The sequence below is a fragment of the Penicillium hordei genome, assembly GCF_028827395.1.
Source record: "Penicillium hordei strain IBT 12815 chromosome Unknown utg000005l_segment0_segment0, whole genome shotgun sequence".
NCBI classification, from domain to species: Eukaryota; Fungi; Ascomycota; class Eurotiomycetes; order Eurotiales; family Aspergillaceae; genus Penicillium; species Penicillium hordei.
This window is the reverse complement of record NW_026623146.1, coordinates 473,770-499,166: the sequence shown is the minus strand read 5'-3', so window position 1 is coordinate 499,166 and position 25,397 is coordinate 473,770. Positions and strand designations below refer to the sequence as shown.

The following is a 25,397-nucleotide window of genomic DNA, read 5'->3' as shown; positions in this document are numbered from 1 at the left end:
TGTGAGAAAAGATCAATGTATACAACTTACATCCAGCTGATGAACTTCAAGAGCTATAATATATGGGATATATGGGTTAGCAAGGTTCCCCAGATAATCCCCCATATCCACTTGGTGTATGCCACAACACCCTGTTCGTAGTGCTTAGCGTATAAGCGTTGAGTCAAAAAATGGCGGGCCGATCGGAGGTAATCCATGCAGGTGACCAGCCAATCAGCGACTCTCAATTACTTTGGTCCGGAGCGGTCTACGGGAATCCGCCGGGAGCCGTGATTAGCCGCGATCCCCTTTTTTGAATCATCCAGCGGAGCCCGATATCGGCCTCCCCCTGTGTTGCCACCTCGGCCAATAAAATTCGTACCATTCGCCGCTGACCGGCCGAAACCGGCGTTGCCCCTCGAGAAGCTCTTCAGCGACATCGCGGATGCTACAGAGCAGAAAAATATAACAGTCATTCCCATTCCAGTTCCCTAGCTTTTGGTACTTACTACTTACATACTATATTGCTTCATTGGAGCTTCCACCTATTATCTCCCCTTTCTCTCTCATCCTCAAACCTTCTACCCTCATATCCTCTCTTCCTAGTTGTTTTCTATCCACCCCCACTATGCCTTCCGCCGAGTCGAAACCCAAGACCTTGTATGACAAGGTTTTCCAGGACCACATCGTCAATGAGCAAGATGATGGAACTTGCTTGATCTACATTGACCGACACCTTGTTCACGAGGTTACATCCCCACAGGCCTTCGAGGGCCTCAAAAACGCTAGCCGCAAGGTTCGCCGACCAGATTGCACTCTGGTTACAGTTGATCACGTATGTTAAAATCCCATATCCACTAGCAGCTCACGACTAACTGGACTGTTTTCATCGAATAGAACATTCCTACCTCTTCACGAAAAAGTTTCAAAAATGCCGCCGACTTCATTAAGGAGAATGATTCGCGTCTCCAATGCACAACCCTGGAGGAGAACGTGAAGGACTTTGGCCTCACCTACTTCGGTATGGGCGACAAGCGCCAGGGTATTGTTCACATTATTGGCCCGGAGCAGGGTTTCACTCTGCCCGGCACGACTGTTGTCTGCGGTGACAGCCACACCTCCACACACGGTGCTTTCGGTGCCCTCGCGTTCGGTATCGGAACCAGTGAAGTCGAGCACGTCCTGGCAACCCAGACCCTCATTACCCGCCGCAGCAAGAACATGCGCATCCAGGTTGATGGCGAGCTGCCCGCTGGTGTCACCAGTAAGGACGTCGTTCTCCACATCATCGGTGTCATTGGTACTGCTGGTGGTAACGGTGCTGTTATTGAGTTCTGCGGATCCGTCATCCGTGGACTGAGCATGGAGGCCCGTATGTCAATGTGCAACATGTCCATTGAGGGTGGTGCCCGTGCCGGTATGATCGCACCCGACGAGGTCACTTTCGAATACCTCAAGGGCCGTCCTCTGGCCCCCAAGTATGGCAGCGCAGAGTGGAACAAGGCCACCAGCTACTGGTCCAGCCTGAAGTCGGATGCTGGCGCTAAGTACGATAGCGAGGTCTTCCTTGACGGCAAGGATATCATTCCCACCATCTCGTGGGGCACTTCTCCCCAGGACGTCGTCCCGATCACTGGTGTTGTCCCCGGCCCCGATGACTTCGAGGATGAGAACCGCAAGACCTCTTGCATCCGTGCTCTCGAGTACATGGGTCTTGTCCCTGGTACGCCCATGAAGGATGTTGTGGTTGACAAGGTCTTCATTGGATCTTGCACCAACGCCCGCATTGAGGATCTGCGTGCCGCAGCCAAGGTCGTCAAGGGCCGTAAGGTTGCCTCCAACATCAAGCGCGCTATGATCGTCCCTGGATCTGGTCTTGTTAAGGAGCAGGCTGAGTCCGAAGGTCTCGACAAGATCTTCACCGATTCCGGTTTCGAATGGCGTGAGGCTGGTTGCTCCATGTGCCTGGGTATGAACCCAGATATCCTGTCTCCCAAGGAGCGCTGTGCCAGTACCTCCAACCGTAACTTCGAGGGTCGCCAGGGTGCCCAGGGCCGTACCCACCTCATGTCCCCCGCCATGGCTGCCACTGCTGCCATTGTCGGCAAGCTCGCTGATGTCCGTGAGCATGTTGTTGCCAGCCCCGTCCTCGGCAAGGCCTCCCCCAAGATCGACGTCCAGCCTAGTTTCGAATCTCCCGCAACCGAGGACGAACTCGACCGTGTCCTAGACTACCCTGCTGACAATGAGCCCCACGCCAACTCTTCAGCCCCTGCTAGCGGCGGTGGCAAGAGCACCGGTCTTACCCCCTTCACCACCCTGAAGGGTATCGCCGCGCCTCTGGATCGCGCCAACGTCGACACTGACGCCATCATCCCCAAGCAATTCCTCAAGACCATCAAGCGCACTGGTCTCGGTACCGCGCTGTTCTACGAACTCCGCTACACCGACGATAAGGAGAACCCCGATTTCGTCCTGAACCAGGGCATTTACCGTGATTCCAAGATCCTGGTCGTTACCGGTCCTAACTTCGGATGCGGTAGCTCCCGCGAGCACGCGCCCTGGGCTCTCCTCGACTTTGGTATCAAGTGCATCATCGCCCCCTCCTTCGCCGACATTTTCTTCAACAACACCTTCAAGAACGGCATGCTGCCCGTCGTCGTCTCGGATGAGGTTGCTCTGCAGAAGATCGCCGATGAGGCCCGCGCCGGCCGTGAGGTCGAGGTTGACCTTGTCAACCAGGAGATCAAGGATGCTCAGGGTAACAAGATCACTGCCTTTGAGGTCGAGGAATTCCGCAAGCACTGCCTTGTCAACGGCCTGGATGATATTGGTCTTACTCTCCAGATGGAGTCTAAGATCCGCACCTTCGAGTCCAAGCGTACCCTTGATACCCCCTGGTTGGATGGCAGTGCCTACCTCCGTCGTGACCGCCGTGGCGCGACTATGGTCGAGGCTGCTCCCGTTCCCAAGACCAACCGTGGTGATGTGACGAACGAGCCTCTTGAGTGGTAAAAGTTGTTCTTTGTGTTCCTCAAGTACCTGTGTCTGGCCATTGGCACTGCATCAATTCATTTTTATGTCACTTTGTTTGGATTTTAGAATCATATTCCCCTACTTGTTGCGGCTACTAGTTGTGTTTTGTTTTGCCTTGGATTAATCATGGGCTATATTATAATTTGGGTAGCCTACGAATTTCAATGAGAATGAATTATGATCGTCCATTTGTAATTCTATTTAACTAGTTCTCCTTGTACTCTATATGTAATGTTGGTTAGGTATGTGGATCAATCTCTAGGCTATATATATACTTCAAAGAGCAAGTGTATCTTGACCATTACTCTCCTCCCTTGCTTGTCCTCGGCTCAACATATTCCGCGGGTTGCAATGTCATTGGGCGTTCTATTCCGTCGACAACTAAATGTCTGACATCTGAAGGCCCAGCAAAGCGTTGTGTTGCAGTAGTAAACCAGGTCACAAGGCTGAGCAGTGTCAACAGCCCGATAGCTGCACAAGTATAATTCATCGACTCGGAGGTGACCGGAGCATTGGATGGAAAATTGAATGTAATAGAAGCGAACAACAGAAACAGCAGACCAATCACACTAAAACCGAGCGACAGCGGAAGCGGCAATGAATGTGGTCCATCGAAGGAGAATTGGTGGCGAAAGAAATAGCCAAGTAGTCTAGCAAGAAGGACAAGACTGTAGGAAACATCTAAATTAAACCCTCATTAGCTGCTTAACGCTCATGGTTACCTCCAGTCGAATATACCAACATACAGAACCCCGTGGTAGCTATCGAAATCACCGTTTCAAATCCCGTCTCTGTACCGAAGTAAATCGCGTTCAGGCCTAACTGCACTGCCACAGTGAGAAAAATGGCGTAAAGAGGTATCTTCTTCTTTGGCTCGACTTGAGACCACAAGCCCGAAAATGGTAGCCCGTGGTCTCGTGCAAAGGCATATACTGATCGTGATCCTTCAGCGACGAGACTGATGGATGTGACCATGATGATGACGGTGATCATACTCGCCAAAATGCAGGTCCCGACTTTGCTTTGCGTTGAGTCGTAGAATATCTGGATGACGGGAACTCCGGTGCTTGAATTGGCTGTTGCTTCGATATCACCCATGCAAAAGCACAGTGTCAACAGGAAGAGCAGTCCAGTCACACCTCCCATGATGACCGACAAGATGATTGCCTTGGGTGCATCTCGACTGGCGTGGGCCATCTCTTCTGTCATATGGCTCGGCGCGTCGTAGCAGCACATACCGAAAAAGCTTTGTAGAATGCCGGTTATAGTAGCCATCGAAGCGCCAAAGCCGGTCATATTCCGGAACTCGTGGAATACAAAATTCGTGTCTTGCTTCTGGTGATTTGTTGCTAAGAGGGTGGTGATCACGACGATGAACGAGGCAATGTTCCACACCAAGATGAAGCGAGATAGACGGTGCAAAGCATGCGGTGCGAATACATTGATGACGAGAGCAAATAACCCTACGGCCCATGCAACCAGGACGGTGTGCCACCGCTCGACAACAAAGCCCGGGAAGACTAGGTTGACCTGGCCCAGGATATAGTTCGATCCGAAGGAGTTGTTGACCGCGCCCATAGCGAGAACTCCTAGGCAAATAAGTCAGCAACTACGCACCAAACATCGGCGGCCACGAACCGGTCAGCATAAACCACCCAGTGATATATGACAGCTGTCGGGAAACGCGAGTCGGTGCGAGCATAGCAACCCACGAGTATTGGCCTCCGGCCACTGGCCAGCGCGAGCACATTTCAGCCATTGCCAAGGCAATGAGCATTGTGAACATGCAGACACTGATCCAGCCGAAAATCATCACAGGTGGGCCACCTGCCTGGATGCCAATGATGAAGACACCGCTTAAGGCTGTCCAGCTGTTCGGCATTAGACATGGCTCTTATGCTAGGTTGAGGGAGATGCTCGCCAAGTCACAATACTGAAACTGAACCCCACCATATCTAACAGACCGAACGATCGTTTGAATTCTTGCTCGTACCCCATATTCCCGAGAGCGACATCCTCGTCCGCCGAGCCATCAAATAACTTCTTGGTCGCCATGTTGATGGGGAGATGACAATGCTTTAGAGATGCTTATCCTTGGTTAATGCTGCCGCGAAGCAAGGGGTATATACACCGATTCGGGATGGAGACTTATCCGAGGATTGGATCACGACAGATAAGACGTTCAAGTTCTGTCGAAGACGCTGGGCATGTTAGATTTCCCTTAGGATTATAGTTCTCAGTCGGATGGCCATCTGGGCGATGTACTGCTGGAAATCCTCCTTTTTCTTTTTATAATGTTTAACAAGTTAAAACGAGCAAAGATATTTGTCGAAAATTATTAACTTCGTGTTTTTGCCTCTCTCCGTGCCCTGTCGTCACCACTTACCATCGGGCCTACGTGCGTAAGGACCCTTGACTCGCCACTACCTACCTGTATGTACACAAACTCGATATATTAACGACCCGTTTGAGTTTCCTTTGAGAATAAGGTTACGTTAAGTGGGTCCCACTGGGTGGGCCCCGACGCCTATTCCAAGGGTCCAAGAGTAGGTAAACAAGGTTCATGGGCGATATGGATAAATGAAGGTATTCCTAGCATAGGCCTGGGTGGTGCAGTAATGAAGAGCAATATCAAACTTGCAAGGCTGTCATCTTAACGAGGCATAGGTCCTGGCTTCGATTCCCCTTGGGACCGTAGTCCGCGGTCGGATGGCCATCTGGGTGATGTACTGCTGGGAATCCCCCCTCTTCTTTTTTTATTCATAGTATCAGTCAGGCATGTTAAAAAAGTGAGGAAATGAGGAATTGGAATTTCATCGCACCCAAACACTACATAGTATCAAGATTGTAGAATCATGTTCGCGTCCACAGAAAAATATATACAACATCAACCTAGTTATTGGTAGTAAACGCTTTACTGCATGCTTAATGCTCAGAAACAAAGATACCGGCCATCCCCATGCCCTATTAAAAATAATTAGTATACCTTAAAAAAAATTTGGTCATGACGATCAGAGGTAACTTACAGTACCCACACACATTGAGGTCACGGCGATTCGCTTGTCCTGTCGACGCAACTCAGACAGAGCAGTGACAGCCTGGCGAGCGCCAGTAGCGCCGAGAGGGTGACCGAAAGCACTTTGAAACATCAGAATGGCATCAATCAAATTTGGTCCAAGGTCACTTACATAGCACCACCACGAGGGTTCACCTTAGATTCATCCAAGCCCAGCTTGTTGACACAGTACACACCCTATGACACATGTTAGACTCGCAAAGTACATAGTTACATACTTGGTAGACTTACCATTGAGGCAAAGGCCTCGTTAATCTCGAAAATATCAATATCATCCTTGCTCAAATTGAACTTGCTCAAGATCTTGGGGATGGCAAGAGATGGGCCAATACCCATAATTCTGGGCTCCAGACCGGAAACGGTAGCACCACAGAACTTGGCAACAATGGGTTGACCGAGCTCCTGGGCACGTGAACGCTTCATGAGAACCAGCGCAGCAGCACCATCGGTAATCTGACTGGCATTACCGCCGGTGGTAGCACTAGGGGCCCACTGGGGGAAGGCAGCGCGGATCTTGCCGAGGGACTCCTGGGTAGTACCGTAGCGGATGCCATCGTCACGGTCAACGACGATATCCTTCACCTCGCCGGTCTTGGGGTCCTTAATTTGAGTCTTGACGGGGACGATCTCGTCCTCGAGCCAGCCGGCCTTCTGGGCACGCTCCGCCTTCTGGAAGCTGTTGGCAGCGAACTTGTCGTGCTGCTCGCGTGGGATATTGAATTGGGTAGCTACATTCTCCGAGGTCTGGCCCATGGGCTGGGAGTTCTGGGATGCGATCGGGTGCGTTTTGATGCGCTCGGACATTTCGGGGGCGCCGCCGTCGGCGTTATTGCTCATGCTCTCGGCTCCAACGGCCACTCCGACATCGATGGATCCGGCGATGATTTGGTTGGCGATGTTTTGCACGGCTAGAAGACCGGATGAACAGAAGCGGTTGGCGACGGAGGCGGCTGCTGTTACGGGGTAGCCTGCTGCCAGCACGGCGGAACGGGCGACATATGCTGAACCGGGGCAGAGGACATTACCAACGCAGACATCCTCTACAAGGTTGGGGTCTAGGTTGGACTTCTCGCGGACGGTCTGTTTGATAAATTAATTACTGCGATTTTTTTTCCCACCCTTAACCGTGGAGGAAAAAGTACCGTGAGGAGTGAGACGAGGAGGTTATCCACGGTGGTATCCTTCAATCCACCCTTGCGGGCCTTGGTGAGCGGCGTGCGGGCCAGATAAGTGATAACCTGCCAATTGATTAATTATTGCAATGAAGGAATTGTAGCTATAAAATCAGCCACATACCACATCATCTGGGTTCTTGGCCAGAATCTTTTGGCGGGCCGAGCCAGGAGCTGCCAGCTGGTTGGCAACGGAGCTTAGACGTTGTTGTGGTGAAGACATTGTAGGGAATATATCAAGAATTATGAACCTAAAAACAAAAAGAAGGACCGTTTTAATATCTGATCTCTTTTCCGATGTGCTAAAAAAGAACCGCGGCTTCTCCAGACTTCTCCACACCGAGCCGAGTAGGACTCTTTTGGTCGACAATTTGAGCCGACTGGAAGTGCCGGGACTTCGGGGGTCACACGGTGTATGATACCGTTCTTTGGCATTCCTCGGCTTGTATTGGGCGGCTGTGATTGGTGGACTTGGGGTATTGAAGACGTTTCATGGCCCCACATGTACGATGGCATGATCATGGAGTATATTGAGGAAAGGGCAGAAGTCGAGAACTCGTCTGTAAGACTGTTATGGAATATAATCTCTCATCTCTAAAGAGCAATCCAGAAGCCCTAAAATAGCTGGTGACCAAAACCGGGGAAAGCTCAGTCAAGCCTCCCCGGGAAGTGGAACATGGGGGATTTCCCGTAGACTCTCCACTCCGAACTACGACCAATGTAAAGGGCCGGGATATTGACTCTGTTATGAACGGCAGATCGAGTCTGGCTAGCTTCCGTCATCAGAGGCCCCGAGGCCTGGGGATCTTTATATCCTGTCGTCATGCCGGGTTCTGAAAGCTTCGGAATTTCCAAACATAGAATAGAAGAGACTCCTTTCGTTGCAGAAGAATCCCTCATTTTGTCGACGTATTGGAGTATTGTGGTTAGGTTGACAAGAACCACTTGACTGGAAAGACCTCAGCCTTCTCGGTCGCAATGGACATTTTCTCTGAAGTCAGCGCGCCTGCTGTGGCCATGGCATCCGCCTTGTCGGTCGCCGCCGGTGCTTATCTGAATGCAAAGCTTGCTATTTCCACTGATTTACGAACAATATACAGCGATAAGGCTGTTGCAAAGCGGTTAAACGAGCGCATCGCTGCGCTCGATGGCTCAACAACCATCTACAAGATTCTCGAGCGGGCGGTGGAGGTTGAAGGACGAGGTGCTACCGATGCGCTCTGGTTTGAGCAGAAGACCTGGTCATACAGCCAGTTGAAAGACTGTGAGTGTCGCCCTCTATTGGAAGAAAATATGGCATCTGATTGCTAATGTACCTGTTTGCAGTGGCCGACAGAATGGCTGCTCTTTTGAAGAGCCGTGATATCAACCCTGGTGATACAGTGGGTGTTTTCACCACCAACTCACCCGAGATGGTCATGACTGTGTATGCTCTGTCGAAATTGGGCGCTGTGGCAGCAATGATCAACACCAACCTACGAGGTTTGTTAATCATTCAATCCCCGTCCACGCGGATTGACCGCTGACAATAGTGACAGACGATACTTTCATCCATTGTCTCAATGTCTCCGGCTCCAAATTAATCGTCTCAACCGCGGATCTATCTCAACACGTCTGCACCGACCTACCGCACTTCACACTCAACATGGCGTCATTCCAAGGTACCGAAACAGGCTCAATCGAGCTCATCACATCGGAAACTCTGCAGCAGTTCTCCCCATCAGGGCTTGCAGCAGCCAAGCGCAACCCGAAAGACCTCTGCATTTTAATCTACACATCAGGAACAACAGGAAAGCCCAAAGCCTGCGCAATCCGCAACCTGCTCACCCTGATCACCTCCACTCCACTATCAGCAGACGCCAACAATCCCTCAAAGTACCACCCATTCCGCGTATACTCCCCTCTCCCCCTCTTCCACGGCACAGCCTTCTTCACGGGCCTATGCAGCGCCATCGGCAACGGAGGCACGTTATGCCTAGGACGAAAATTCTCCGCCTCAAAATTCTGGAAAGAGGTACACCACTCAGGCGCAACCCGCATCCTCTACATCGGCGAGTTATGCCGGTACCTTCTCGCGACGCCGCCATCCCCCTACGACCAAGACCACAAGTGCATCGTGGCAAGCGGTAACGGACTGCGCGGGGAGATCTGGGAGAAGTTCCGTGAGCGCTTCAACATTCCTGAGGTCCGCGAGTTCTACCGCTCAACTGAGGGAGTTGCCAAATTCGATAACCACGGTGTTGGAGCTTGGGGTGTTGGTAAGGTCGGATTTTCCGGGCCTATACGCCGGTTCTTGGAAGACGACACTTTCATAGTTAAGTATGATACCGATACCGAGATGCCGTACCGGGATCCTGTCACTGGGTTCTGTGTAAGGGCTGCGCTTGGACAGGAGGGTGAGGCAATTGGTCGTGTTCGGGACCGTGGTACGCTGATTGAGTATCTGGGTAATGAGGGTGCGACAGAAGAGAAGCTTCTACGTGATGTGTTCCGGAAGGGAGATTTGTTCCAGCGGACTGGTGATCTGGTTGTTCAAGATGAATCTGGGTGGGTGAGGTTCCAGGATCGGGTTGGGGATACTTTCCGCTGGAAGGGTGAGAACGTTAGCGCGGGAGAGATTCGGGACCATATTTGCCGGATTGATGGTGTACATGACGCTGTGGTATATGGCGTGAAGCTGGGCGGGTATGTATTGTGGCTGTTTTGTTTTCTCCTCTCGATGAGATCGCATTACTGATGGTCTCTACTAGGTATGATGGCCAAGCTGGAGCCGCTGGTATTACGCTGGAATCACCAGCAGCTGAGACAGAATTGATGTCGACCTTGTACAAGGAGCTCAAGAAGAAGGGTGTTCCCTCATACGCTCTGCCTCGATTAGTCCGACTCACTGAGAAGTAAGCGTTCTCTTGATTGCGATACTTTGACCATACCGCTAACCAAATTGTGATCCACAGAGTTGCCACAGGTGTCACTTTCAAGCAAGCTAAAGGTGACCTAGCGAAGAAAGGTTGGAACCCTCGCCAAGACTGTGGCGGTGACATTCTGTATTGGTTGGACGGCACAAAATATCGGAAGTTGGAAGAGCAAAGTTGGGCAGAGATTGAGAGTGGTAAAGCCAAGATCTGAGCATTTACTTTTTATAATGCGTCCGATGCTTGTGTTTCTTGTAGAAGGCATATAGACATACAAAGAGTCGGGAATAATCAGAACCCACATCTCTGAAAGCCTTGGTCCACGGGACGTGGGCCTAAGAAAGGGAGAGATAATTGTAATAATGGCGTGGGAAACCATATATAGTAAAACCCCCGTTATAGCGAACGTGGATACGGCAGCTGTGGATGGGTATAACCCTGGAGGTTATGCCGAATACCCACATTAAACTCGGCCATGGTGTGCTATAGATGGAAATAAAGAAGTAAAATTGTGAGTTGATAGTTAACTAATTTACCTAATAGATATCCGAGATTTGGATACTTCAAATGGTGGCCAGATATAACCACTTATAGAAAATGGGCATCTTTTAGACACCACATAATCTAAGGCGATAGACCTCTTCCCCGAGATAGCTTCTCTTCCTCTCTTCTTTCCCCCTAGTTTCGTCAGACCAATCCCAGGTTATATTGCTTCTTCCTCCTGCTTATCGTTCCTGCCGTCTTATTTCTGTTTCTATCCTCGTCCTTCGTGACCATAGCCCAACTAAACATGCATTCGAATTCCTCTTAGTTATAGCATGCACATGAGTACCAAAGCCTAGGGATTTATGTAGTGGACGCATCCTTCTAAGTTCTACTTTTATAGATATGATGGACAAACAATATCAAATACTAGGTGCTCCGAAATGTTGAGAATTGATGCTCATTCCATCATGGATTTGGCGTTAACCTTTATTCTTCTTAGTTTTATTACATTAATATCCGCACGGCGTCTCTGGTAGAATATTTATAACTCAACGTTACTGGTATCAATATAGTTAAGTCAAGTCATTTAGATTCCTAAGGAAATGTCTCTTTCATTACTTAGTCACATCGGAGAGAATGGAGCAAGTTTAGCATGAACATAAGTTTTGCGACTCGTTGAACTCCGCTAGTATTGTCTACGAGGGATGAGGGGAGTTGGTCAATGTCAAATTCAAAGCCGGAACTCACAGTGGGATACATAAGATGATGAGTTGATTGGAGTCAATAATGTCCGGCCCGCCAGACAACATCAATGGTTCATTATGCCAAAACTGCACGCTCTTCAAGATATAGAAGGCCTCGATAGGAGGAGCCTGGAATGAATGTCGCCGAGGAAAAAAAAGCCCCTGGTATGCCCAGGTGCGAGGCCGGATGCCGATCATTGATAAGGAACTGGAGTATAGTGGGTCAGATCAACTCCCCACCTATGTTGGAGTATGAGATGAATGTTCTCAGTAGAACAAGATGAAGGTACAAAGCCGAATAAAAAATACCATCTCCGTCGATAGTAGGGATTTTCTATCTCTCAGCCACACCCTGCAGGTACATGAGGCGTAGAACCATGGGGCGACATAAACGGTATAGATCTGCCCCTGGGATCACGTGTGGAGGCGTCATCGAGTGACCATCTCTTTCTCCTCACCCCAACTTCTATCTCCAACTCTTAATCCCAACTCCACACCCTGTTTGGGCTGAATCTCCTCTTTTCGTAATATTGCATTGCAAATACCCGTGATATTCACCGTCTGCGCCTATTTCCCCGACCGAACTACAACCGTCATAGTCATGAAGTTCTTATCAGCCGCCAGTCTCTTGGTTCTTACCGCTCCTCTTGCAAACGCTGCCGCATTCTCTATCTTTGATCCTACGCAGGCTTCACTGAAGGTGAACGATCAGGAGAAGTACCCAGTCAAAGGTGACAACCCTTTGCAGTACTGCGCCAAACCAGACAATTACAAGATTGAGATCGAGTCGGTGGATCTGGCACCCAACCCGCCTCTACCGTATGTCATCTACGAAGAGTGTCCTATAAATGTAGTAGATTTCACTAACTAACATCTTGGTGATAACAGAGGACGGAAGTTGACAATCTCCGCCAAAGGTACCCTGCTCGAGAGAATTGAGAAGGGCGCTACCGTGAACCTGGAAGTGAAGTGGGGTCTTATCACTTTGATTAAACAGACCGTCGACCTATGCGATGAGCTTAAGAACGTGGACCTGGAGTGCCCCCTAGAGAAGGGCGAGATGGTCTTGAAGAAGGAGGTGGAATTGCCCAAGCAGATCCCCCCGGTACGTCGTGTTTACAACCGTTTAGAGACAGGGAAGTAGCTAATGTCTTTTCTACAGGGCAAATACACCGTTCTTGCCGATGTTTACAACAAGGAGCAGAAGCAGGTCACCTGCCTCAAGGCGGATGACATCGTGTTCCATCTCTAATTCTGTCTATCTTAGACATTGCTTTGCATCCACTCACCAGGTGGCGTCTCTTGATTTGCTGAACTGTCAACGTCATTAGCCTATGTGCTTGACTCGGGGGTCAAGCATCCGCAATGCTCTTTTCCATGCCCTTCTCACGACTATTTCAATATTCGCATGTGTTGTTCCAAGTTTTGTAACGCTTTGCAGTACATTCGGATATCATTTGAACTTTCTCATGCTACGCTCGTTGCATCTGTTAACTTTGTTTTACAATCATCTATATAAACCACCACGAGTATGAGTGTAAACCTGACAGCTACACCTGCCTGCAACTACAATATCTACCCACATAATCTCCACCGACCACGCAACGTATGTCAAATAAGCGCCGTATAGCCGCGAAGAGAATATATGTGAAGGGTATATGAACGTGTTCCAGTTGCGTTGGGTATCTTCCCTATCTGATATTTCCATGATTTCTTCCAATTAAACTCAAGCGCCGAGATCATCAATGACGGGACCGGAGGTGTTGTGTAGACCCTTGAGGCGGAACAGCGAAACCAATCCACTATTTCCCGGCTAAATGACAAAGACAAAAATCCATGTAGAACAAGCCTACTCTCCAAACAGGCGGCGGACACGCTTGAGAACACTGTCCTTCTCCGGGTCGTAGGGGTGGTCTTTGCTGGGGATTTCGAGGACAGCTGGGAAGGGATCGGCGAATGCGTCGACGCTATGGCGGATGCGCTCTGCGATCTGAGGTTTGAGGCAACCGTTAGCGAATATGGAGATAATGAGATACAAGCGCTGTAAATATTCAGCGCAGGATATAGAGGAGCAACTCACATGCTGGTTAATCAAGAGCACAGCAATGTCTTTCCTCTCCTGGGTGAAGTTCTGGAAGGCCCGTTCGATCTCCGAGGTCTCGGTCTTGGAATCAACGACGAGGAAGTTTCTCTGAGAGCCTGGTGGCTCGGTGACATGCTGTAAAAAGAGCCAGCATGTTAGAATGGCTTTCCATATAAATGTCACAGAGACGTGACGTAGATAGGGTAGTGAACAATATCATACCCCGATGCCTGCGAGCAAAAGACCAGTGACGGAGCTGCATAATAGGTTGAGCTAGGTTAGCTAGGCATGGTCTTTTCGAGGATAAGCATATTGGAAGACGGGTCATTACTCTTCATCACCAATGACAGCAAGAAATTGCCGCTCCTGGGGGTACTGAGTTAGCAATCGGAGGGGTCATTCCATTGACTCGATGTCAAGAACCTTGTACGTTGCGGCCGATGCCGCCATGATGAGGGAAAAGAAAAGATCGACCTGAGATTTCCGAGATACACAATCTTCGAACTGGCAGCTCGAGATGGATCAAGTAAATGACAGATCCGGTCCAGCTGTCCGTTGATCGCCGTGGTTATCGCCGGGAGCTGTAGATTACATAAGCTGATGCAATTTCTCAGATTTGTTTATTGCTTCATCGTTCGCAAAACAATCGTGGAATTATCTTTGACTGGACCGCCCCTCACCTTTGATGCTCTTGCATTATCTTCTTGATTAGGACGAAGCTGCTGAGGAACAGCTTCCGTCTACTACGACCCCCCATCCTCTGACATCATGCCTCGTCTTGTACGCCGCCGCCCGCTCTCCGAGCGTATACTCTCACACCTGAATCCGTATGACTTTTTGCTTTGGCTTTCTGAGGAATTTGAAGCTGGTGACTGGGATCAGCTGGAGAAAAATTGGGCTTTGCCTATCGGTATTGCACTCAACGTGATATTCCTTATTGCGCGAGCAAATAGTCGGTCCGGTGGTAGCAAGGCTTTTGACGATGTTTTCGGCGACGGCGATGGTACATCCCTGCGTGGGTGGCTTGTACGTTACTTTTCTCCCGTTCTATATCTCTCATATTGGCTACCTCTTCCTGAGATTCGGATGGAAAGCTAATGCGCCATGGTTGTTCTATTTAGGCCTCATTCATCGTCCATTTGATGGCCGTCGCCTCTACGGCCAATGCTCTCTACACATTCCACAAAAAGAGACACTATCGCATGTTTGAGAACTCTATTGATAACAACCCGGCGACACCATCAGCACATCGTGTACGCGTTGATTCAAGCCCCATGATACCGTCTCCCCTGCGATACATTGCCAAGGCGCTTTCAACAGAATCGGCACACTCGAGAGCACACCCCGATGCACAGCGAGATGTCTGGGAGCTTGCGATTTGGGATCCTTCGCCACTTTGTCTCCGGCTCTTTTGCCTGTTCAGCCCAGGGCACGTCTTGGTATACTGGCTGTTCCTCCCGACCCAGCTTTCCGATCCACGCCCCAGCGTGACGATTGTGACAACCATCGTTTTGACGGCTCTTCTGTCTGTGCAGATGTCCTTCATCTCTTCTTCCTACACACAGCAAGCCAAGGACCAGAAGGTTATACACAAAGAGGTCTTCAAAGAATATGACACTAAATATGTCCAACCCCGGACACATCCCTTGATGAGGGATGTTGGCACGCAGTTCTCGGATCCGTATGGTGGACCACCGAAGACCGAGGACGAATGCAACAGGGTTGAGACTTACAGCCCGGCCCACATCATTAACCGTGGTTTCAAGACCAGTCCCAACCCCAATTACCTCAAGCACGTCGACCCAGAAGGTTTCACCCCGGTTCGCCAGTCAACTGCATCTACTCCGATCTCCTCTATATTCCAAGGCCCGCCAACCAACACCCCGAGCATGTCGCGAGATGGCTCGCCGATGGCCCGAGGTACCAGCCGCACAACAATGCGACAACCGCAGTTCCGGTCCAATGCAACAACAGGAGGTGATGGCGGAAGCCTCGGTGTTTACAGCCACGCAAACTCTCCATTAAGGAAGTCCGCGGCAACGTCATTTGACCGCCGCTTACAAAACAACGGAGACTTTGTTTACAAGGAGCGTGGTACAACTCCCTTGATACGGAGCTCCAGTCCGCTGAAGAGAAGCAGTGTACCGGGTGGAATTAACCCAGGTGGCCCAGCCACCGTCAATAGATCAGATAACCTCAACACTCGCCGAGAAACAGGGCGGTTCTAAGACGAATGAATGACCAAATTCCCTCCACAAGTATGAAATGCTGCTGGCCCAAATGGCGTCAGATGTGCTCCAAGGCATGCGCTGTAATGACGCGATAGCATCACCCTTCGTACTCATATCCATCCTATCCTTAATTGAAGCTATGCCTGGTATAGTTTTACATTTGATATTTGTTTCATGGCACTCATCCATGTTCGCCACGCTCAGGAATGCATGCTCATCTAGGGCAGCCTGCCGAAATTAGGACCAATGGCATTTCTTTTATTTCTGACCGCTCGATGTTGGCCTGTAATCTGATTCACTTGGTCATTGTATCCAATTCAATTGGCGGCCAGCTTGCCTTGGAGTTCCTAAGTTAGCGGTGCACTACGTCCACACCGTGATCTAGATATCTGGATCGCGCTTTCTTTTCAACACTTGGCCCTCGCAACTACCATGCAAAAGTGATGCAATTCATTTTCCAAAATGTGGGACTCAAAAGGAAAGTGCCATTCCAGATGGCGGCAGGACATTTCAAACAGCATTCACCCTAGGGGTTGGCATTCCTCATTACCGACCTGGCATTCCGACCAAGGGGAGTACATTATCCTTACGCGTTATCAGCGCGAATACCTGTGAAGATCGCTCAATAGCCAGTCTTTTTTTTTTTGGCATCGCCCCGCTCCTCTGAGTCTATCGTATCCTTCCTTCAACAGCCGCCTACCGACATAGACCTTTGCTCAGGAAAATTAGCGTAGGGAAAGACTACTCGACTACTTTCTCTTCGCTCATACGCGGCATGGGCTAGGACAAGTATTCACTGCGCTGTGCCCGTAGCATTGGCAACCCCGACCACAATCGCTGTCAGTCTCATCCCAAAATGGACGAAGCTCATGTCAAATTGCCTGATGGACATCTCGTGAATCTCTCACCACGATCTGTACACCCAAGTGCCTACAAAGCGTACCGAGCCGAGTACAAGCCCTCAGCAGAGCTCTCGCCGACACCTCCACCTCGACACCCGCAAGAAGAAAGATCAACAGAGTATGCCATCGCAGGAGGAGCATCGAAGAATATCTCTCAACTGCCAAAAGCTACCAAGCTGCCGATCCCGAGGAGTCTCGCTGAAAATCGTAACGATGGTTCGAATCAAACGCCTAGTCCCACCGCACTTCCCAAACTGACCCCATCAAGCCATTCCTCGGGACGGCTCGGTGACCAGTCTGAACCAGTGGACAAAGCTCACGATCAATATTGGAGGAAAATCAGGGATAAATTGGAAGATTCGCCGTTGTTAACACGACGCACCAAGAGCAAGGATAGCGACAAGAACCAATCTCCTAACTCGCGCATCTCCTACCACAACAGCAGACTTCCTGCCAGCACTAGCCAAGATCCGACAAGCTACCTGGTAGGCAATGCACCATCAAGTATCCCGAGTCCGAGCGCAGTCAACAGCAGTCCCGCGCGGGAGTCGAGGAATAGGGCTCCCACAACCCTTCCTGTGGACAGCCAAAACAAATGGCAGAAGAAAAACGACCAATGGGTCATCATGGATGTTACCCAAACCACGCCTCAGAAATCAGTGAGAACAGACGAGACGACTGATTCCAGTCCTCGATCGCATCCTTCCATCTCGCCAGTATCTGCCGAGAACAGTTCTATCACCGACTGGGAAGATCGATTCGTTGTGAATATGCCAACTGCAAAAGATCCCAATCCGCCAACGATGACGGCTCAACAAATTGCTGAGTATCAAAAAAGCATTGAACGGGTACACCGGGACGGTGGGCAAATGGTAGACCCGAGCACAGTGCCTAGTCGTAACGTGTCTCCCGAGATCAGATCCAACCCCAGCGAACAGAGAATTCAGAGCCCAGGGGGGATTAACACATACGACGGGGCATACGAGAAGCGCCAAGCGCCGAGTTTGTCGCCAGAGGAACATCGCCCATCGCCGCCGCCTCAACAAAATGCTCACCTGGAGCAACAATCACAACCTCAGCTCCAGCAGCTCCAGACCACAACTGCGTTGCAACGTCAAACAGCGAGCCCCTATTACAGCCCAGATGAAATAGGGTACAATCGGATTAGCACAATTTGGGAGGAATCGCCCACAAGACCCAAGGAGAAGCGACACCCGCAGAACGCCGACGGATCTTTTTTAGGGTGCAGGGAAATATCCGGAGAAAAGAATCCAGACGAAATCCTCAGGTTCGCTTCCCTAGACGATGCCAGTCTGCATCCACGCCCATTGGCTCTGGGTTCCAAGAACAAGCACAAGGCGCCGAAGGAAGTGAGGAAAGCGACAGACCGACAAACCACCCACATACCCGGGCAGACGGTAGTCCTTCCAGAAGAGCGACCACAACTTTCTCAGAATTCGAGACCTGCCCAATGCTCGAAGCCGTTAGCCATGTACCAGGATCGGAGTTACTCCCAGAACGCATCCCCAATTCCGCGGGCGAGGTCCCAAGACTCGAGCAAGGAGAATTACCATCCTACCAGCAATACACCCGAGCGGTCCAGAAGTCTGGAAGAAAATCGGGGGGACGACGATGTGTACATTATCACACCCACTATCACGCGCACTATGATTCCCACGCCCGACAAGAAAGCATCTTCGCCAAAGCCGCAAGGGCTGCGTCGTCCTGGTGGCACAAATCACGCAGTTCCCGCCGAGGCTACCAAAGCTGTTCGGGCAAGGGCTCAGATGATTTCCACACCATCGGGGTTACGGCCCGGGGGACCCAACATGAATATCAAGCTAACAGAGCGTACCTTGACAACTTCCCAAACGTTGCCACTCACCAGCATCTCCAGCTCGCTGAAAGACCAAGACGACGAGGGTCGAAACAAAAATCATGCGCAAGATCGCACTCCAGAACGAGCAGCAGGTACAACATCGAATACTATCCGTGGCTTCATCCGTACCACCGGGCTCGCAAAACCTTCAGGGCCAGCAAAACCTCCAGGGCTGACAAAACCTTCAGGGCTGGCCAGATCACCTACAGATAGCATTGCTACGATCTTGCGCAACAGGACTGAGTCTCTCCGTGCACGCGCGGAGTCTCTGCGGAATGGTTCAGGGTCACTCCAGCGTGCGAACCAGAAGCGATCGCCAAGTCCTCAACCAACTCTTCCGTCCAGGGATAATTCGGAATCATCACGATCGGAACGGTCGTTTCGGTCCGCCGAAGAAACCACACCTGCCACAGAAAACAGACCTGCCCCGCCGCCAAAAATGGTCACAACGGAAAAGAAACCAGACGAAAGCAAAAAATCTTGCTCACAACAACCTCCACCTGAACCAAGCAAACCAGTAACGAAAAGAGTGATCTTATCAGAAGAACGCCCTTCGTCAATAAAACCCGACAAGCCCCCTACATCAACCAGAAAGATTTCCATACTAGCAAAGCCGTCCAAGTTGAACCCAACTTCCAGGTTGAATCAGACCTCCAAGTTGGATAAAACACCCAAGTTAGATGAAGCATCCGGTTCTATAAAATCAGTCGCGCCTGAAAGATCTCCTCCCCCCAGGGCAACGAAGTCTGATACTCCGCCAAAAAAAGAAGCGCGCGTAAAGCCCCTACCTCGTCTCTGTACCTCTGGTAAGGTTTTGGAAATCGCTGAGCTCGATGGGATTCAGGTTTCTAGCCCCAAGGAGTCTCTTCAATCCAACATCACGGACGTCTCTGCAGATCTAGGTGACATGCACTCCAAGGACGAGGATGATTCCGATGAACAGGGACTCAATCCCTTGGCCCTTTCACTTCTTTTCAATATCCTTGTTGTTGCCGTCACCCAAGTGAATAAAGCTCTCCGGATGGGTACCGACAGCCCTTACGCCAAATTTGTGGCCAGTAACACCCTGAACATGGCCAGTCACTGTTGGCGCGTTTCCGAATGCATCTACACCGTGATATCTCACTACCAGGCCACAGGCGCCTGGCCCAAGCCTCGCAGTCATCAGTCTATCAGCCAGTTCATGGTGGAGCTTCTTCAAGCCATTGTGTATCTCCTGATTCTTGGGTTCGCGGCCATGCTGATATCGCGTACTGTTGGCTACGTCGTACTCGTGAGCAGTTGGATTGTATGGTTTGCCAGGCCTTTTGCGTGGATCTTCCAATGTGTTGGCCGTGCCCTGATAATGTAAAATTAGCCAGACCCTTAGCTGTATGCTTGTACAAGATGGTTTCCTTGGAAGTCTCGAGTTTGGAAGGACATTCGTGGTTTTTAGTGCTTCCGGGTCTTTGGGTCTTGGTCCTGGTCTCGAGCAGTTCTACCTACTCATCTACCTAGTTGTGTCTTTTGGCTGTATTCCTAGCTTATCATTAAATAGGTCTCAAACTTGGATATTCTATATGGAACCATTTATCCTTTGGTATGCCAATGTACGTAATTGTACGTAGTAGTAGACAAGAACTTGCATTGATATTGATATTCTTGACTTGAAACCGAGACACAAAAGCTGAAGACACCGAACAAACAGTGATGAGCCTGATCCAGTGTCGACTCTCCCATGTTGAAGAGAGAAAATAAAATAACATCGAACTTTTGTCATGTCTCCCAAATCCAAAATTCAATCTTGTGTATGATGAAAAACAGACCCAACTCCGTCATCCTGGTGTTGAATGGTCCTGTATGCTGGCCCCGGGATAATCTTGCAAAAGCAATGCAAAAGAAGAAGCAGAGAAAAGATAAGGAATTTAAACATGGAAGGTTCCTTTCTCAAACATTTTTCATGTCCGGATGTGCGTTGAGCAACCCTTATTTTTTTTTTTTTTTTAGTTCATGCGAAGGAGGTATGTACGCAGCCGAGGTGTACCCCGGCGGTTTGTGGGATGAAGGCACCATTCAAGGAAAAGGAAAAGGCAGAAACCGAAGGAAGAGAGAAAAAAAAAAAGAAGGGAAAGGGGAAGGGAAAGGAAAAAGAGGCAGGGCTGGGCTACCGCCACTGCCAGAGCTCTATGAATTGAACAAGAAGAGAAATAAAACAAAGACGATAAGAACGGAATAGGCCGTAAAGGCAAAATTATGTTGAATTTTTGTTCTTCTTTCATTCTTTCAATTCTTCCATTCTTCTGGGCTATTGTTCTGGATCGTACCAGACCAACAGAAAACATGGCATAGTCCAGAAGAGAAGCACCGGGCCTGGACAAGAATAGACCCGAGAAAATAAAAGAGAATCCGACGAAGCGCCATTGTTAAAAGAGACGGGGGTATCGGTACATTATGTTGAAATGAAAACGCTGAGGAAGAAATCGTTGAGAGGTCTTCAGTCGTGACGCCATAAGACATTGCAGGGGGAGCCCGAGATGTGTTGGAGTAGTTGTTTGTATGGGCTGTGGTATCGTTGAGATGGGTGATGTTGAATTAGGTAAGGTGTTGAGTTGGTTTTATAAGAGGTGTGCAAAGATGGCATACGACCGAGGTAGGGGGTCGAGGGTGTGGATGGATAAGGAACCAGTTCTGTGTTGAGGGGAACTGGTTTAGTTGGCAGCAACGCCATTTGGTTCGGCGTGGCCATTGGTCAATGGCTTCCCGGTCACCTCGACATTGAGATCTTTGATCTCGAGGTCGTTGAATAATTCAAAGACAGCGTTAGATCTGTGGAAGTCGTTGTCGACGATATTGACAAGATACCAGTCGTCCATCACGTGTTGAATCAGCTTGCGACTAGGGCTCGCTGCATCGTGACACTTGGACCAGTGTTCGCCCAAGAGGTATGCCTCATCCTTCCAGGCCAAGAAACTGACTGTCTCGACAATCGTGGGCTGGATGATTTCTCGTCCAGCGAAGATACCCCAGGTGAGGGCGTTCGGGCTGTCACGTGTGTTGGTCTTGAGCTCGCCCTTCTTGTTAGTGGCGTGATAGGTCAAGTCATTGTTCTTCTCGATGCGAGTGATGAGCTCATCTATCAAGTTGGAGGGGACAAGAAGCTCAAGGTAGGCTTTCTGGTAGACGAAACCGTTCTTGGGGCCCCATCCGTACACAGGATGAGACGACTTGACTCCATTGACAGCGGGCTGAGAGTTGATTGTCAGGAATCCGCGATGGTTTAGTTTGAGCAAGTCCTCCTGAATCTCGTGTGCTTCGGTCGTGATTGGCGAGTCACTCCACGGCAGTCGGTCGAGCTTGCCGGTCAAGAACTTCACAAAGATATCCGATATATCCTTGATCGATTTTGGCTCGCCCCAAAGTTTGATGTTCTGCTCGTTTGTGCCCTTCAGGCCGACGCCGTAAGCGTCGAGTTCACCGAACGCAGGTGAACGGGAATCGGTCCAGCGACCGTTAGGGTACTCATCCCATGTCTGGGTACGAGCAACGTATGATGAGTTCCGGTTGCGCCAGAACACTGGTCGCACATCCTCTGTCCTTCGGCCGAGGCCAAGGGAGGGCCGCCAGGGCAGCGCGCGTTGAATTGGGGACTCGTCCGACGGGGAAAGGTCGAGCTCTTTGAGAACCAACTGAGTTGCCTGGGCCAGGTTCATGGTATAGCTAAGAGATTTGTCAGGGCATGTCGGGATAGCAGGGTTGAGGAATTAACAGAGCAAACTTACAAATGCAGGTGCTTGATACCAGCAGCGACCAGCTTTCTACACATCTCGGCTATCAGAGTTTTTCCGATATCTCGAACCGCGGAATCGTCGTTTTTGATCGGCTCAAGGGCCTCCATCCACTGAGAAGGCACTTTAACCTTGGTCCAGCTGGATCGACGAATGAAAGAAGCGTATGTCTGAATGGGCATGATACCAGGAATGATGGGGACAGTGATGCCCTTGGCGCGGCACTTCTTCAACCATTCGATGAAGTTCTCCGCATCGTAGAACATTTGAGTGACCACAAAAGAGCTGCCAGCATCAACCTTCTCCTTCAGGTGGTCGATCAATTGGTCGACATCGGTGTTGTCATCGGCACCCTCAGGATAGCCACCCACGCCAATATCGAAGTGGTTGCCATATTTGTCCCGGATGTATTTGACTAGATCCTTCGCATAGCGGAATCCATTTTCTGCAGCCTCCCATGTCTCCTTGTCTCGCGGTGGGTCTCCCCGAAGAGCCAAAATATTGGTGCAGCCAGCTTTGTAGGCGGCTTGGAGCGCTTGGTCAACCTTCTCCAACGGCATATCGGTGCAAGTCAAGTGCATGCAGGTCTCCAAGCCATATACCGATTGTGCCACGCTGACCATCTCGCAAGTCAGATCCGATAAGCGACCGCCAGCACCCCAGGTGATATCGATGAATGAAGGACCCAAACCATGCATGCGGTCCATTCGGTCGTAAAGATTCTGTACACCCTGGGCAGTTTTGGGAGGGAAGAACTCAAAGGAGATTCCTGTCTTTCCCTCCGCCTCATTTTTGGCAAGCTTCTCTCGGATATGCATCTTGTCGGGTTAATCTAGTCTTTGTAAGCATACCACATAATGCTAAGGGGTTATCGATTCCATCAAGGACTTTTATTTGTGCTCTGGAACAAACATACCGAGGGCTGGCAATAATTAATTAGATTGTTTGTGAAACTGGGATACCTGTGCAGATGAGACAGGCCACTTCTGCTGTCTGAGAACCTGAGCACAATCCCTGTGTACTGTGACACCTAAATGTCCAGAACCTAGGAATGAAGGGGAACAAATGGATAAAACACAAAAAAATTAAACAAAAAAAGTGAGAAAAGGAATTGTGAGGCTCCAAGGAGAGTGAAGGAGAGGAAATCCGGTGAGCGGAACATTTTGGGGGACAACATTTGGCGGGGAAGGCCGGCCATCGGAGGCACGTGTTTTATTTCTTAAAAGGGGAATTCGAGGAAATTTGGGTGGAAAAGTGAAGAAAAAGTACGTAGTATAGAAACCTCTATGTGATATCTTCATTTTTATCTCTTTTGATATTAGAAAATGACTGCTAATGGTACTTTTATAGTGGAAATGACTTGCTCAGACCTTATATGGCGCAATAATTGAAGCCTTACCGCCTGCCCCTCCATGGAAAACAAAGTTCCGGCAAAATTTTCCCGACTTGGCTCGGATTTGCACTTTGACCTTGTCGACTTTTTGACACTCTTGGACAATTACCTACAATCCCTCTACCTCCAAAATGTCGACTGTCCCTCCTCCATCTGCCGATCAGGACTACAAGTCCACCCTCCTACCCCTCCTCATTTCCAACAATGTCCTCTCGTTCGGCACCTATGTCTTGAAGTCCGGCCGTGAATCGCCCTACTTCTTCACCTCTTCCCTCCTGCACACTGCACCTTTGCTACGCGCATCCTCTGCTGCCTATGCTAGTGTTCTCTCCGCCGAGCCTTTCGTTACCACCAACGCCGACGGCACCGCTCAGCCCAACTTCGACATTATCTTCGGACCCGCATACAAGGGTATTCCCATTTGCGCATCTGTCACCAATGAGCTCGCTGTGCGGGACTCCCTATCTGGCAAGACCACCTGGGACAATGTGAGCTACTCCTTCAACCGCAAGGAGGCCAAGGCACATGGCGAGGGTGGAAACATTGTCGGTGCCCCGCTCAAGGGCAAGCGCGTCGTCATTGTGGACGATGTCATCACTGCTGGCACTGCGCTCCGCGAGGCTGTTGGTATCATCGAGAAGGAAGGCGGTATCGTCGCTGGTGTTGTTGTCCTGCTGGATCGGGAGGAACGCGTCAGCGATACCGAGTCTAAGAGCGCCATTGGTGTTGCCCAGCGTGATCTCGGTGGCAAGATCCCCATCCGGTCAGTCATTGGTCTCCACGACCTGATTGAGAAGCTGGGTGATAGCATTGGCGCCGGTGAGATCCAGCGCTTGAAGGATTACCGTGAGCGCTACGGTGCCCAATAGACATCGGTTTGTGGAATCCGCCAAATCAAGGCATGATGTATGAAGAAAGACAGGATGGATACCAGGATATTTTGGAGTTGCCCTGAAAATATTATTACTTAAACATTACCTATATCCAAATCAGGAGATGGGCACATTCCTATATGAACTATTTGGCCTGTCCTTGATAATTGATGCAACCATAGACCAGCTAGCAAATGGCTATCGCATTTGCCCATATTGGGACAACATGATATAATGGGTAAGCAAGTCGACTTGCACTTTCGTTTTTGGAATCGCCCGTGAACGTTCCTAGCAGACAGGTGAGACCAGTACTCAATCCGACAATAGAAAATCCGATATATACTCCAATCGGGAAGCACGGAGCTGCGTATGCCGATCTCCGATCTTGCTGATTATCTAGCTGAACATAGTGATAGGCAAGTGCATTTTTTTACCTTCTGGGTACTTTTACCTATGTTGTATTCCATCACCCCACCCTGAACTGACTGGTTTCACTGGGACCCAGGAGGCCCCTGTGAGCAAGACAATGTTCCACATAAACTCGAAGAAATAGATAGTCTGGATTTAGGTATTTTGGCAAGCCAGTAATGGTAATCGATATGGCGCGGGAAGCGACACAGCACGGCAGATGGTACCAGTGCTAGGTTGTGTTTGACACCGCGCACACAAAAAGCAACACAAGTACTTTATTCAGAACGAAATTGGCAGTCTAGATATGTAGATGTATATATCAGGTGCTGCGCTAGGACAATATGTACCTATCAAGTTTATCACTTGATCAGTACCTGGTGGGACATACTCTGACACAGTATACTGTAAATTCCGAAAGGTAGAAAATGCGATGGATATGCGATGGATTAATTGTTTAT

The 25,397-nt window shown here is 49.9% G+C and overlaps 11 protein-coding genes across 11 annotated transcripts; 6 read left to right on the top strand and 5 right to left on the bottom strand.

Moving 5' to 3' along the window:
* Positions 1–227: 227 nt before the first annotated feature.
* N7537_009156 (uncharacterized protein) lies at positions 228–419 on the bottom strand (the record flags this gene model as incomplete). Its single annotated transcript, XM_056900210.1, has 1 exon — positions 228–419. One exon carries the CDS (start codon positions 417–419, stop codon positions 228–230), a length of 192 nt encoding a protein of 63 aa, XP_056748878.1.
* A 188-nt stretch (positions 420–607) lies between these two features.
* On the top strand, positions 608–2,994 carry luA (3-isopropylmalate dehydratase LEU1; the record flags this gene model as incomplete). The annotated part of the gene is made up of 2 exons (XM_056900209.1): positions 608–814; positions 877–2,994. 2 exons carry the CDS (start codon positions 608–610, stop codon positions 2,992–2,994), a joined length of 2,325 nt encoding a protein of 774 aa, XP_056748877.1.
* Positions 2,995–3,720: 726 nt separating this feature from the next.
* On the bottom strand, positions 3,721–5,070 carry N7537_009154 (uncharacterized protein; the record flags this gene model as incomplete). The annotated part of the gene is made up of 3 exons (XM_056900208.1): positions 3,721–4,604; positions 4,654–4,886; positions 4,976–5,070. The coding sequence occupies 3 exons, from the start codon at positions 5,068–5,070 to the stop codon at positions 3,721–3,723; spliced, it is 1,212 nt and encodes a 403-aa protein (XP_056748876.1).
* An 870-nt stretch (positions 5,071–5,940) lies between these two features.
* On the bottom strand, positions 5,941–7,486 carry N7537_009153 (putative peroxisomal 3-ketoacyl-coA thiolase (Kat1); the record flags this gene model as incomplete). Its single annotated transcript, XM_056900207.1, has 6 exons — positions 5,941–5,979; positions 6,042–6,153; positions 6,204–6,268; positions 6,323–7,171; positions 7,234–7,329; positions 7,388–7,486. The coding sequence occupies 6 exons, from the start codon at positions 7,484–7,486 to the stop codon at positions 5,941–5,943; spliced, it is 1,260 nt and encodes a 419-aa protein (XP_056748875.1).
* Positions 7,487–8,241: 755 nt separating this feature from the next.
* Positions 8,242–10,389, top strand: N7537_009152 (putative bifunctional fatty acid transporter/acyl-CoA synthetase (FAT1); the record flags this gene model as incomplete). Its single annotated transcript, XM_056900206.1, has 5 exons — positions 8,242–8,527; positions 8,590–8,745; positions 8,802–9,948; positions 10,014–10,157; positions 10,218–10,389. 5 exons carry the CDS (start codon positions 8,242–8,244, stop codon positions 10,387–10,389), a joined length of 1,905 nt encoding a protein of 634 aa, XP_056748874.1.
* Positions 10,390–12,005: 1,616 nt separating this feature from the next.
* N7537_009151 (ML domain-containing protein) lies at positions 12,006–12,656 on the top strand (the record flags this gene model as incomplete). The annotated part of the gene is made up of 3 exons (XM_056900205.1): positions 12,006–12,223; positions 12,293–12,509; positions 12,567–12,656. 3 exons carry the CDS (start codon positions 12,006–12,008, stop codon positions 12,654–12,656), a joined length of 525 nt encoding a protein of 174 aa, XP_056748873.1.
* Positions 12,657–13,253: 597 nt separating this feature from the next.
* N7537_009150 (H(+)-transporting V1 sector ATPase subunit F) lies at positions 13,254–13,937 on the bottom strand (the record flags this gene model as incomplete). The annotated part of the gene is made up of 5 exons (XM_056900204.1): positions 13,254–13,394; positions 13,485–13,622; positions 13,710–13,743; positions 13,819–13,853; positions 13,911–13,937. 5 exons carry the CDS (start codon positions 13,935–13,937, stop codon positions 13,254–13,256), a joined length of 375 nt encoding a protein of 124 aa, XP_056748872.1.
* A 318-nt stretch (positions 13,938–14,255) lies between these two features.
* On the top strand, positions 14,256–15,715 carry N7537_009149 (Nur1/Mug154 family protein; the record flags this gene model as incomplete). The annotated part of the gene is made up of 2 exons (XM_056900203.1): positions 14,256–14,513; positions 14,609–15,715. 2 exons carry the CDS (start codon positions 14,256–14,258, stop codon positions 15,713–15,715), a joined length of 1,365 nt encoding a protein of 454 aa, XP_056748871.1.
* An 859-nt stretch (positions 15,716–16,574) lies between these two features.
* Positions 16,575–19,850, top strand: N7537_009148 (putative NTP binding protein; the record flags this gene model as incomplete). The annotated part of the gene is made up of 1 exon (XM_056900202.1): positions 16,575–19,850. The coding sequence occupies one exon, from the start codon at positions 16,575–16,577 to the stop codon at positions 19,848–19,850; it is 3,276 nt and encodes a 1,091-aa protein (XP_056748870.1).
* Positions 19,851–21,186: 1,336 nt separating this feature from the next.
* Positions 21,187–23,081, bottom strand: N7537_009147 (methylenetetrahydrofolate reductase (NAD(P)H) MET13; the record flags this gene model as incomplete). The annotated part of the gene is made up of 2 exons (XM_056900201.1): positions 21,187–22,195; positions 22,258–23,081. 2 exons carry the CDS (start codon positions 23,079–23,081, stop codon positions 21,187–21,189), a joined length of 1,833 nt encoding a protein of 610 aa, XP_056748869.1.
* A 706-nt stretch (positions 23,082–23,787) lies between these two features.
* Positions 23,788–24,525, top strand: N7537_009146 (orotate phosphoribosyltransferase; the record flags this gene model as incomplete). The annotated part of the gene is made up of 1 exon (XM_056900200.1): positions 23,788–24,525. One exon carries the CDS (start codon positions 23,788–23,790, stop codon positions 24,523–24,525), a length of 738 nt encoding a protein of 245 aa, XP_056748868.1.
* Positions 24,526–25,397: the final 872 nt, after the last annotated feature.